General features: G+C 34.1%; 6 protein-coding genes across 6 annotated transcripts; all 6 read left to right on the top strand.

The window, feature by feature from the left end:
- Window positions 1-208: 208 nt before the first annotated feature.
- NAEGRDRAFT_51010 (uncharacterized protein) lies at window positions 209-2,011 on the top strand (the record flags this gene model as incomplete). Its single annotated transcript, XM_002674443.1, has 1 exon — window positions 209-2,011. One exon carries the CDS (start codon window positions 209-211, stop codon window positions 2,009-2,011), a length of 1,803 nt encoding a protein of 600 aa, XP_002674489.1.
- Window positions 2,012-2,108: 97 nt separating this feature from the next.
- NAEGRDRAFT_58759 (uncharacterized protein) lies at window positions 2,109-3,397 on the top strand (the record flags this gene model as incomplete). The annotated part of the gene is made up of 2 exons (XM_002674442.1): window positions 2,109-2,150; window positions 2,211-3,397. The coding sequence occupies exon 2, from the start codon at window positions 2,327-2,329 to the stop codon at window positions 3,395-3,397; it is 1,071 nt and encodes a 356-aa protein (XP_002674488.1). The 5' UTR covers window positions 2,109-2,150; window positions 2,211-2,326.
- A 352-nt stretch (window positions 3,398-3,749) lies between these two features.
- On the top strand, window positions 3,750-5,294 carry NAEGRDRAFT_58758 (uncharacterized protein). Its single transcript, XM_002674441.1, has one exon. The coding sequence runs from the start codon at window positions 3,902-3,904 to the stop codon at window positions 5,156-5,158; it is 1,257 nt and encodes a 418-aa protein (XP_002674487.1). The 5' UTR covers window positions 3,750-3,901; the 3' UTR covers window positions 5,159-5,294.
- Window positions 5,295-5,461: 167 nt separating this feature from the next.
- NAEGRDRAFT_58757 (uncharacterized protein) lies at window positions 5,462-9,213 on the top strand (the record flags this gene model as incomplete). Its single annotated transcript, XM_002674440.1, has 2 exons — window positions 5,462-7,044; window positions 7,127-9,213. The coding sequence occupies exons 1-2, from the start codon at window positions 5,541-5,543 to the stop codon at window positions 9,211-9,213; spliced, it is 3,591 nt and encodes a 1,196-aa protein (XP_002674486.1). The 5' UTR covers window positions 5,462-5,540.
- Window positions 9,214-9,870: 657 nt separating this feature from the next.
- Window positions 9,871-10,464, top strand: NAEGRDRAFT_70513 (uncharacterized protein; the record flags this gene model as incomplete). Its single annotated transcript, XM_002674439.1, has 1 exon — window positions 9,871-10,464. One exon carries the CDS (start codon window positions 9,871-9,873, stop codon window positions 10,462-10,464), a length of 594 nt encoding a protein of 197 aa, XP_002674485.1.
- A 500-nt stretch (window positions 10,465-10,964) lies between these two features.
- Window positions 10,965-13,190, top strand: NAEGRDRAFT_70512 (uncharacterized protein; the record flags this gene model as incomplete). The annotated part of the gene is made up of 1 exon (XM_002674438.1): window positions 10,965-13,190. One exon carries the CDS (start codon window positions 10,965-10,967, stop codon window positions 13,188-13,190), a length of 2,226 nt encoding a protein of 741 aa, XP_002674484.1.
- Window positions 13,191-13,377: the final 187 nt, after the last annotated feature.

The raw sequence follows: 13,377 nt of genomic DNA, 5'->3' as shown, positions 1-13,377 counted from the left end.
AGAAGTCTCATGAGAAAATCTTGTTCAAAATACCGGAAAGGATTAGGTTTCCCAATGCTGTGCACAAGATCAATTACTCAACCAATGAAAAATATTGTAAACATTCCAGTATAGCCATCTCAAATGAATTTGTTTGAATCATTTTGTGTTTTTGTTGGGATAGAGTGCTCACACCAGTGAACTCTTTGCAATCAATTTAAAAAACAAAATGAAAACTATTCGAAATCAATTAGCGAATGTCCATAAGAATAAGTTGTTGTTCATTGGTTCTTTTACCAATAATACTTCACCTAATACACTCTCTTTCTATTCTTCATCTTCTATTATTACTCATTCTCCATTGAAAGTCAAAGAAGAGCTTTCACATGTCGAGCAAGCTTCACTCAAGATTACTAACAAAGACTCTTTGACGAATGGTGATATTTTGTTGGCAAGAGCTCTGGAACACTTTCGTTCTATTGTTGGTGCAACTAATGTGGCAACAGATGAGGAAAGTCTTTCGAGAGAGCTTGCTGATTGCTCTGGAAATATTCGAAACGTTCCAGCTATTGTTTATCCAACAAGTCATGATCAGGTTGTTCAGATTGTCAAGATAGCCAACAGATATCAAGTACCTTTAAATCCTGTCAGTTCTGGTCAGAATTGGGGTTATGGCTCAGCTCTTCCTGCCACTAATCAAAGAACTGTCTTGTTAAAGATGAGTAAAATGACAAGATTAGATATGGATGAAGAAAATGGTGTTGCACATGTCGAACCAGGTGTTACTCAACAACAACTTTTGGATTATTTACAAGAAAGGAATCTTGACTATACAGTTCCTGTTACTGGTGCTGGTCCAACATGTAGTTTACTTTCCAATGCTCTGGAAAGAGGATATGGAATCTCACCATACATTGATCATTTTGGTGCTGCTACAAGTATGAGAATTGTGTTACCAACAGGTAATGTCCATGAATCCATGTTGGACAAAATGGGCGGGAAACATGTTTCCACACTTTACAAATGGCAAACTGGTCCTTATTTGGAGGGTTTGTTTTCTCAAAGTAATTTGGGAATTGTAACCAAGATGTCGATTGCCTTGTATCCTAAACCAGAAAAGGTTGAAAGTTTCTTCTTCTTTTTTGATGACCTTTCGAATGCTGTTTCTGCTTCCAAAGAAATCTTGAGATGTTCTAATGGAATTATTGGTTCTGTAAAACTAATCAATAACTATGCCATGGTGCCTATGGCTGGGCCTTATCCGAAAGATCAAGCAGTCGATGGAATGCTACCACAATCGTATATTGATTCGTTCTGTAAGAAGAATCAATTCACAGCATGGAACGGAGTTGGTAATTTGTATGGCAGTTCTGCAGTGATCAAAGCTGCAAGAAGTGATATCAAGAAGATTTTGAGAAGGTATGGAAGTAAGAGAAATATCTTTCTTTCTGCCAATTTCGTCCACTCCACTTCCAGCTTTTTAAACCAAATTCCAATTGTGAACAAGACACACTTGGCAACCTATGCGAATGTTCTTTCCAAATCTTTAGAGTTATTTTCTGGTATTCCAAATGAAACTGGTCTTCGTATTGCTTATTGGAAATCAGGTGAAAGACCAACAGATAAACCTTGGAATCCATCCAAAGATGGAGCTGGTATTATTTGGTACAATCCACTCATACCAATCACTCCTCAAGACTTGAACTCATTCACCTCAATGGTCAATGAAATTTGTAAGAAACACAAAACTGAACCACTCATGACTTTGACCAGTCTTTCGGATAGATGTTGCGTTGGTACTATTCCTCTATTATTTGATAGAAATAATGAGGAAGAAATGAAACGTGCACAAGTGTGCTATCATGAACTAATGAACGCAGGTCAAAAACTGGGCTACGTTCCATACAGATTGGGAATTCAATCAGTCAATTGGTTACAAGACAATAATGCAGTTCCACCTCTTCTTCAAACTTTAAAGAAAACGCTTGATCCTAATAATATTCTCTCTCCTGGAAAGTATGGCATATTTTAATTCAAGAAATATGAAAAAATCAATCAATAAACAATTCATTGTAATTGTATCAGAATTTGATTCGAATAATTTTCTAAATTTAAAAAAAAAATGTCATCATGCAGCTCGTTCCTTTACTGTTGCGGATTTGAATCACATGGTTAGTATTTAGCCTTATTAAATTCCTCTATTAATTAATAATTAATTCATTTCAATTTAGATATTCCAATTGAACAAGTATCAAAGAGTTTTGTTTTTGTTCAACTCGATTTTTCATACAAATTAATATTTGCTGGTGATCGGAAATTTTGTTTCGTGTTGCCCGATGATCGGTTGATGATGTTGAGACCCATTCACGATACATATAAAACCGAACATGCAACCACTGAAAATCACACTCTTGAGGTGTATAATTATCCCGAAATGACATTCCTTAAGAAGGTGGAATGCAAGGGAATGATTGTCGATATTGAAAAGTACATTCCTGAGAAGGTTCAATTTATTCCTGGTCAATATTTTAGAAATTATTCGGACTTTTATATTGTGGATCGGTGGAATAGACATGTGTTGAAATTGGGATCAACATTGGAATTTGTGAATTTCTTGACATTGGAACAGGAGGCGATCAAGATTATTACAGGACCTGTTTCTCCCTATTTTTTGGTTCAATTCAAAGATTGGAAAATTGTGGATCTGAGTGGGAAATTACAAACCACATTAAATTATCCACAGGTTGAAATCAAGTGTGGAAGTGCTACAAACACAGGTATTGTGCTAGTGGATAAGTTTGATAATATTCATGTTTATGAATCTTCAGAGTATATTAAGCGAGAGCTGGGTATAAATTCAACACTGGAAAATGATCACATTTTAGGTCCTAAATTTGAATCAGTAACCAAATCAGTGATGGGACCTATTGCTGATGTACAATGTGGTTTTTTCCATTGTGTTTTCAGAACATGGGATGGACGAGTATTTGCTGCAGGTTTTGACAATTTAAATCAAATTACTTTTGGTATTAACATGGATGGTCAACCCAATTTTATGGAACAATCAAACCTTTTGAACTTGGATTCTTGTATTCGAATTGGATGTTTTTCTCGAGGTCACTATCTCATCAATGCAAAGAATGATGTATTTTTTGTGGCTGAAATGTTTGGCGACTTTAAAACTGCATTCACTCACAAAAAGTATAGTTTCGTCCAGGTGATGAATTTGGACGAAATTGCTGTTCGAACAAGAGAATTAAGAAATGGAGCAGCTTACAATTCTGTTGTGAATGCAGGTTGGCATTGCTGTGTTGCTTTCGATCATAGACATTCAGAAAAACCCTCTCGTTTCAGAAATAGACTCTATGATTGTTACACTGGTTGTAAAGTTTCAGATATTTCCATATCTTTCCAATAATATTGTGTGAATTTTCTATAATTCATTCACCTTCTCATTCCACCTTCAAAATTATTGATCAGTTTGATTTCCTATTAAAACTTTGTAAATATGAAATTGAATTTGTTCCTTTTTTAAAGTTCCCAAATTAGAACATGTCAACACCATTTAACTATTATGACATTAAACACTCCTATTTTTCAATATCGAATTCAATCAACCAAAGTCTTCTCCTTGTCACCCTCCTTCAAATCCTACAATTGTTTTACATATTATTCGAAAGTGCAGTAAACTTGTATCTCCATATGACATGCCTTGAAATGCCACCAAAAACAAAAATCGTAATTTTTAATACAAGAAAAAATTGTCAATTCCCAATTCTTCCTAAGCTTTCAAAGATAAAACATTAGGCTAAAACCAAGCCTTCATCCAAACTTTCCCATAGAATTTATTCTAAACTATTCGAATATTGAAAAATAGCAAATACATATAACAATTTAATTCCAAACAAAATATTCCATCAAAATGTCATCATCACCTCCAACTGGTCCACCTCCTTCATTCCGAGCTTCCATAGCAATGGACCAATCTCCATTCTACGCCTCCACATTACCAAATGCTGTCAATACAAATGTTTATCCATCACCGAATCATCATACTCCATCCACTCCATCACCAGTAGGAATCAACAACAACCCAGCAGCACACAATCGATTCTCCCTTCAACAACAACCTATTGGAGCTATTAGAGGTGATGCTTTGGATCCACTGAGGAGATTTAGTGCAGCCCATTCACCAACTGATTCAATAAGAAGTCATTTGAATAATAGAAATTCTGGACAATATAATGCAGTGAGTGTTTCACCTTCGAGGGATTCTGCTGCAGCTCAAGCTCTACAACAACAGGAAAAGGCAGAAAAGCCACCCTCCTATTCACAATCGAAATTTGATCCAAATGCCAATAGGAATAATAATATTTATTCGACAGTGATGAATACAAGTACTGAGATATCTCCTCAACAACAGGTTGGAGGAATTTCCTTGAAAGGAACTGGAACTGTTGCTGCATTGAATAATGAAGAAATGCCACAAGAAAAGATTGCTAGTCCAAGAAGTATTCAGGACAAATCATCCCTCTCCAAGACTATTTGTGGATGTTTCAGTTTCGTCTGTGCATGTCCAATGCTTACACTTGTTTGTTTATTCTCAATTGTTGAAGTGGCTGCCATTGTCTTGTTCAACTCATTGCAAACCATTGGATACGATCCAACTGACCATGCCAATAATAAGACAATCTTTATTATGGTCATTGTTGGACAAGCAGTGACTTTCCTTGCTGTCATGCTATGTTGTGCAGGTGCAACCTTATTGGCAGTTTCCTCAATGTGTGATAATTCCCAAAGTAAGATTGATACCAAAAATAGATTTGTTGTTTCAATGATTGTCATTGGTTTTACTGCAGTTTTTCTCCTATTATTGGCTGTTAGAGGAGGAGTGGAAGGTTACTCGACAAAACTCATAGTTGACAAGATTATGCCAGTTTTCCAAGATTTTTCAACCCTTAAAGACAATATTGCTGCCGCTCCTCTCATGGTTGCTTTGGCAATGTTTGGCCTGTGTGTATTGACAATTCTGGTTTGTGGTTTCATGGCCTTTGTCTGTTGTTGCTGGTTCTGCTGTGCCTCAACTTGTCTCTTTGCCAAACAAAGAAAGAGAGAAAAGAAGAGTAAGGAAAATACTGAAACAGTTAATCCACTCAATAATACATCATTGAATGTATAATGAGTATTATATAGAATAATTATTCGATATTTTGATTATTTAAACTCTTTAATTTTTGACACCACGAAACGAGGAAACAACAAACTGTATATTCTAATTGAACTAATTGTATGAACAATAAAATCATTTCTAATTCAAAAATCAGCCCTTTAAAACAGCGCCAATAAGCAGAGATTATTCGTCATCAAAACCAATTAAAAAGTCAATTTTCTATTCATTCCTTAATTCGAATCTATTTTAAGGCCGAAAGAAATAAAATAGAAAAGAATTGGAAGAAAAAACGAAAAAATAAATACAAAAAAATCTTCGCAACATCAAACCCTAAAATTTTTGTTATCATCATCAAGTTTTTAATATTATCAAACTCTATCGGATTAACAAGATGGATAAAGTTATGAACCTATTGAAATGTTCGGGATCATCCGATAATTCCCTCCTCTATGGGAACATGACTTCAAAGACTTTTCTTAAAGTACCACGATGGCTATGGAGTTTATTACTGTTATGTTTGATAACTGTGAATGCGTTATTTATTGCCATGTGTTTATCTGTTGATACCTCTTCGATACTACACTACAAATCATATGATTGTAAATATATTGATGAGAGTGCTCCATCATTGATTGAATACAAGGGTGCTGATTCCTCTTCTACCTATTATTATTATATTCTCAATGTTACCCTGTATCATGATGATGCTAGTACTAATGGACAAGACTTGGTTGTTTTATCATCAGTGCTATGGGATGATTTTTGTAAGACTTCTTCATCTGCAGAGAGTAAGAAGTGTCTGGAGGAATATATTGGAAGTGATCATGACGATTCATTCACTTGCTATGCTATTCAAGCAAATGTTGAGAGATTTGCCACTAAAAAGATTAATAATATTGGAGGAAATAGTATTAATATTTCTCTCCGAATGGATATGACCAGACAGTACATTGCAGAGTTGTATTGGGCCATTCCACTTGCATTAATTATTGTTCTAATTATTATTGTTGGTTATATTCTGTTTGGATTTTTCTACTTTGAGGGAAGAAGCAAGTTTTCACTTGATAGATTTGTTAGACAAGTTATTAAGGATCCGTTCGTGTTGAGCGGAGATTCAACAACATACAGATTGGAGGAGAGCTCTTCAATGAATGTTATTTTGCAAGATCCAACAGAAAGACACAAGGAAGTTCTTTTAAGACTTGATAAGAGAGCATTGTTATTATCGGAAAACAATCAACAAGATGAGGAGCCAACTTCACAACTTCAAGAAATTGCTCTTGCCTCACTCGATACCAATGATGATGGTAATAAGGTACATCCAGTTTATTTACTCATGAGAAGTACTGCCACTGAAGAACATGAAACACTCCTCTACTATGAAAGACCTTCAACAGACAATATGAAACGTTCTAGAAAGAGTACATTGAGAATGTTGATGATATTTTGGATTTTGGTCATTCCAACATTCTTCATCATGTTCATTATGGCCATTCTTTCACTTGTCTTGTTGGAGAGTATTATTATTTCATTATTCTTGTGGGAAATTTCTATCATTATTGTCTTTTTCCTTACTCACACCAGTTTGGTTAAACTCATTCCAGTCTATCAGGGCATTCACTACATGATTACCTCGAGTAGGGTTGTTATTGTTGAGACATTGCCTCTCAAACTTGGATATACACTCCACTGTATTACACACGATAAGATTGGACAAGTGTGGCATGGATCTTTGAATGAGAATCACCCAACTACTCATGTCACTCTTGAAGACAGAAAAGAAGGTCAACTTTTGGCTGAAATCAAAACCAACAAGGATGAAGCTCTGGTTGGTGTTCTTTTCGAATATTGTACAGATGTTCGTTCTTCAATTGATTTGATTGAACACAGACAGGGTAACAGTTCTAATTTCAGCATTGAATAAGTCATCCATTATTCAATTATCACAATACACTCAACCTGATTATCACAATCTAGAAGAGTTGAACAACTCCATCAATTTTCACAAATCAATCATCAAAAAAATGTCTAAACGAACAACAACAGTTGATGTGAAAATTAACGAAGAAAGAGAACGAGTACTTGATGACTTGGATGAAATATTTGGTTCACCTTCGGATGACGAGACATCAGAGCATCATCATCACAATGCAATAAATTACAATAATTTAAATAATACTCGGAGGAAGGACCCATACAAGATTGATTCTGGCTTTGGAAAGTTTTCACTCAAGGCACGATTACTATTTGTCTTTCTAGTACTTGTAGTGTTAATGGGTTGTGGATATGTTTCCATTCGGATGAACAAGTCGAAGAGTGAAATTGTCGGAAAGGAAAATATACTTGTAGTGCCAGATGGACCCTCATCAGCATTAAATAATTTTGAAAGAGCAGACTATACACAAATAACGAATAGGATTAGACATTTAGTGGTGAATCAGTATGCATCCACATCGGGAGTGGGTGGACTTATTGATCCTATGAATGATAAGATTTCACACAAACAACAGAATGAGGAATTGTATAGTAAATTGAGATTTCACAATTCGGCGCATCATGGCAATGGACAATCGATTGATTTTTCACAAGCATCATTTGTAATGGAAAATGTTTGCATGAATAAGAAGGGAGATTTGATCTTTTACACAACTCAGGAATTATATGATTCGGTTTACAAACAATTATTTGGAATTACACATAATGAAAAGGTAATTTCCTTCTTGCAAACATGGAGAAGTGGAAAGAGAGGATCAGTCAGTTTGAATTTCATGTTCAAAAAGACTAATAAGGACTTTAATTTCATTCAAAATCCAACAATTGCCATGAATAGATATGCAGCAGGAAGTTTAGCTCACTTTTTCAATGATAATTTGATTGCACTCAATGAGCTTATTTACAAATTTGATTTGGATGTTAAGGATCTTGCTATTTTATTCATGGATGAAATAATTTATGAGAGAGGAGTTAAAGAGGATAGTTCGTGTGAAACTAGTCCTTCGAGACAAGTCCATTTACAACATCAAGTGAATGTCAAAACTGGAAAACATTTATTCTGTGCGGAGGAAATGTCTACCTATCACGGAAAAAAGAAGGAAGCCATTCAACAATCTTTGCAGTGGACTCAGATATTCTCTACACAACCTATTTTACAGAAATGCTCGTACAAGATTGAAAAGAGAGAAATGAAAATCTCTGAACAACCTTCCAGTCAACTCATTTATAGAATTGAAAAAGCACCTTGTCCAATGGATGATCCAGAATCCAAGAGACCAACTTCAATGATATTTTCTGAGGAAAAAGCCATTCTCGATAGAAATCAAGTTGATATATGTTTCAAAAAGCTCGTATTTGGAGTTGGAGAACGATCTATTTCATTTGGTAAAAATTATGGAAAATATAGAGATATTTCCATTCAACTTTTGAGAAAGAGAATTATTTCAAATTTGGGTTTACTTGGAGGAGGAAAACCTAAAAAGACTATCAAGATTGTAGTTTTAGGAAAATTAACAACACACGAAAGCAACAATATTTTCAACTCTAAAGAATTGGAAAAGAAATTGGAAAATCTTGCACAGGAAAAATTCATGATTGACTTGGGTTATTCTGTTCAAATAATTCCACTCGATGTTTCATCAGCAACTTCATCAGGACTCTATGGAAAGAATGAGGAAAATTCATTAATTCAAATGGTGAGATTCTTCTCATCGGTTGATGTTTTTATTACAAATTCTGGAAGTGCATCCTATTGGTCTTTGTTTATGCCAGAAAATTCTCATCTCATCATTACTCCTTTTTGTCCTCGTCAAAAGCAAGCAGCTGCAGATGGTGTCAATAAGGTAGGTGCATCCAAACAACCAAGCGAAAACAAACAATCATGCCACGAACCTTCAAGTAGCTCTCTTGCCTTCCATCATTCACTATCTCACATGCAAGTTTTAAGTTTGACACAAGAAGATGTAAAGGCAAGCCATTTTACAGAGTCAGATTCATTGGGTCAAGTTGAGATTGATATTGAGCGAGTTTACAACAAAGTTTCCAAACTTGTGGAGAGTAGATTTATCTAAGTTATATGAAGAATAGTGTATGATTTTGGTAGGCACAAATAAATCTTCACTTTCCAGAATACTTTCTTGGGCTTTCATTACAATTCTCATTGTAAATATCACAATTGAAAGTTAATATTAGTATAATTGCAAAATAAACATTTTAAAAAAATGCAACAAGATGATTCGCTGATCAATTCATCACCTCCACATTCAACCTTTCCCGATGATATTTGTTATGAAATTTTAACATTTTTAGATTCTAAAAGTATTCTTTGTTGTTTTCTACTTTCCAAACAATGGTTTCGAATAATTATCGAACGCAACATACCAATTTCCATCACTCCTTCTATTGTAAATTTGGAAATTGTTAAAAACAGTCAATTAGTCAATAATATTCAAAGATACGAAGCCAAAGCATACTGTTTTAAAGATGAGAATATTTCAGAAATTCACCATTTGATAAATTTGAAATATTTAAATTTAACATGTAATGAAATTTCAAAGGAGGGTTTTAAACATTTTTGCAAATTGAAAAATTTAGAGGAACTTGATGTTTCATTTAATAAGGTAACAAAATCGTGTATTGTTTTAATGAAGAAGAGGTTGACTAATTTAAAATCTCTTAATATGGGAGGTAATAGTATTGGAGCGATTGGTGTTGAAATAATTAGTGAAATGTCCCAATTGACCAAATTGAATCTTTTTAATAATTCAATTGGTGAAGGAGTTCAATATTTGACCAAATTGACCAACTTGACATTACTAAGTGTGGATTCAAATTATTTAGGAGATAAAGGAGCTCAATATTTGAGTGAATTATGCAATTTAACACATTTAAATATTTCTGGAAATGTTTTATCAAGTGAATCAGGAAAATATTTAAGTAAATTGAAGAAATTAACATATTTGGATGCTAATTACAATAATTTGGGTGATGAAGGAGCCAAACAAATTGGTCAACTAGAATTATTGAAACAATTATCCATCACGTACAATCGTATTGGAAACGATGGTGCCAAGTGCCTTTCAAAACTTTCGTTTTTGGAAATTCTCGATTTGAGAGAAAATCAAATTGGATTCCAAGGAGCCAGCTCAATAAGTGAAATGCGACATTTGAAAGAGTTGCAAATTGGAAGAAATCCCATCACACAAGAGGGGTTTTTACTTGTGAAATCAATGCCCAGTTTAACATTTCTTGGATTTAGATCATCAACACGGAATGAATTACATGGAGGTAATGAGGATGGTTTTGGAAAATTTCAATTCTGATTCTAAATCTCCTGATGAAGAAGATAAATATTGTGTGTGATTCAATAAACTAATAACTCTAATAAGGGAGATGATGTCCACTCTCGCTCCAATCACCATTTTTACATATAATAATGATAATATATATGTGCAACTGATTTGCTTAATTTCTTAATTATTAATAAATTCAACTCATCAATAATTCCAATCACCAACATTCTCTCTTTTTCATTCTTATCAATCTTGGGTTTCAATTTGTGAAACAGTCTATGAGATCTTTAGCCAGGTTTTGCTACAACTTTCGAATAGTTCCAACTCCACAATGTGAAGAGTTTGATCAAAAACTAACCTTTAAAAAACTTTGAATCCAATTTCAATGAAATCACCACAACCTTAAATAAGATTGTGGTAGAATGAACATGCTCATGTAAAAATGTCACCAATCATTGCCCGCCAAAAAACAATTTAAAAAAAAATCAAAATTCATAACACACAACATACTATCAAACAACAACATTTAAATGGGTTCCAAAACTAGCCGTCTAGCTGGTGATAACCCCAACAACAACAACTCCCTGCCACCTGCCACCCATCAACATGACCAATCAACTGACTCTTTCAATCAGACAAATTCTGAAACTCACAACTCTACATCAACTTCCACTCACAATTCATCAATACAAACCACAACCACAACAAATTCCATCATTATCGATGAAGAAATGTATCAACAATTAATTAATCATGCTAATTTAAATGCTCCGGCACATCTTTTACCTCCGCAAAGGGTAACTTATTCGAAAATTAAGAATTGTGTGCTTTTTGAAGATATTCATAATGATGAGTATATTATGGAACGTTATTCAATGTGTTTGTCTGATCCGAAGAGTATGTTGGAAACTTACCTAAACTTGGATAATACAATTACGAAACAATGGGATGAGAAGGTGAGAATGTTAGAAAGTGAAATGATGAGCAGTGCAGGTGAAGATGAACATATTCATGAAAATGAAGAAAAAACTGAAAATGTTTCTTCTTCTGAAAATACACTTTCGAATAATTCTTCTTCCTTGAATGCTACTTTAAATCATACGGTCAAAAAGAAGAATGCAAAGAATATGCATCTATTCTCTCCACAATTCTATGAAATTATTGCAAGTGCTAAAGCTACAACAGAAAAAACATTGAACGAAAGTGACTCAGGAAATGAAGAAAATTTATTGGAAAGTGAAAAGAAAGAACTTGATGAAATACTTTCGTTTGATGTTGGACTTTCTCAGATGGATTTTGAGAATAGTTCTTCGAATATGATTCAAGAAAATGTAGCCAAAGTATTTGAAGGTCTTTCGAATAATATTACTTCACAAAGTGAAACAGTAGACGATTCCTCAAATCAAACTAATAAGAAGGAAGTCAAGTGGTCAGATGAAATTCTAGACCTCGCCAATAGTAACAATAACACTCCAATCAAGAAACCAACAAGTAATTCAGTTTCTAATACTCCAAACTTACATTCTAATCATACTCCAATTACAGCTCTCACCACTAGTATTGTAATGGATCAGGTATTAATGACACCACCTCAATTCATCAATAATTCATCAAATACTCCTTCAAACATTCAACAATCAACTCCAGGAAGTAATTTAACAAGAAGTAGTGCAGCAGCTGATATTCCAAGAGATTTGACATTGAGTCATCATGGAATTGAGAGCAATTCTGCAAATATTGGAGCTTCCATGACAAGTGCTGGACTTTCAGAATCATTTGCTGGAACAAGTAATAATACTCAGGGATCATTTACTGAAAATTTGTCAGAAGATAATTTGAAAGATTGGTGGCGTTCGAATCCAACTCTTGAAAAATCCATCAAAATCAAGTTGATTGTGACAGATATGCATCACCATAACAAGACGAAACAAACTATTCGTCAAATAGTGAGCCCACTCTTGTCACCAGTTAAAATTCTTCCTGCATTTGGCATGTTCCATACAGCTCTTGTCATTTCAGAATTTAAACTTGAATGGACAGATAGCTCACTATGTATACCACGTAAATTAAGTTCTCAATCTAGTTTCTTTTCAGCAGATATTGAAGAAATTACGACAGCTCACGATTTGGAAGATATTGTAAAGAAACTTTCCGAGGTAATTTGTCGATGGAATACCACCATGATTTATAGCGAGAGAAAACGAAAGAAGAAATCTAAAAAACCTAAGAAATCTAGCAAATCATTGAAAAATTATGTGAATACTGGTAATTGCCAAGATTTCATCTTTGACATTTTGGATAGTATTGGAAAGAGAGAAGTGTTGGAAAATCTACTCAACAGTGACAGTCCAATGGGACAATACATGCGAGATATGCGTAAATATGGAAGATGCCAGATGGAAATTAAACTAAACCCTGCCTTTAGAGAAAAGTTTTCCATTAAGGAAAAGGTCAAGAAATTCCTAACTCACTCCGAATTGGATCTCTTTGTTAAACAATTGGAAACTAAGGATCCAGATTTTAAGCACAATCATAAGAATGAATGGATTCTACTCAAAGGATTTGATAGAGCATTTTGGATTCGACACTTGGCATTCAAGGATAATCCAGACATGAGACCACTCTATGAAAAACAGGAAAATGTTTTTGAAATGACTGATCTCGACATGAGTGATTCAACTCTTGGATGTTGTGAAGTATTGGCATGTCCATTTGATGATCCACAAAAAACCATGAGTATAATTCTGAAAAACTAATAAACATTTTATTGTTGTTGCATTGAAACAAATATATTGAGAAAAGTTTCAATAAGTTTCTTCTTATTTCTTCTTTGTGTGAAGGTCCAAATAAGTTCTTTCCCGCGTAAAATCTTTTTCAAAATTAAATTTAAAAAAAATCGCAAAAATCTCAACTTGAAAAATTGTGAAGAAAATTGCGCATTAA

Source organism: Naegleria gruberi (assembly GCF_000004985.1).
Source record: "Naegleria gruberi genomic scaffold NAEGRscaffold_40, whole genome shotgun sequence".
Classification (NCBI taxonomy): Eukaryota; Heterolobosea; class Eutetramitea; order Acrasida; family Naegleriidae; genus Naegleria; species Naegleria gruberi.
This window is presented reverse-complemented; position numbering and strand designations above follow the sequence as displayed.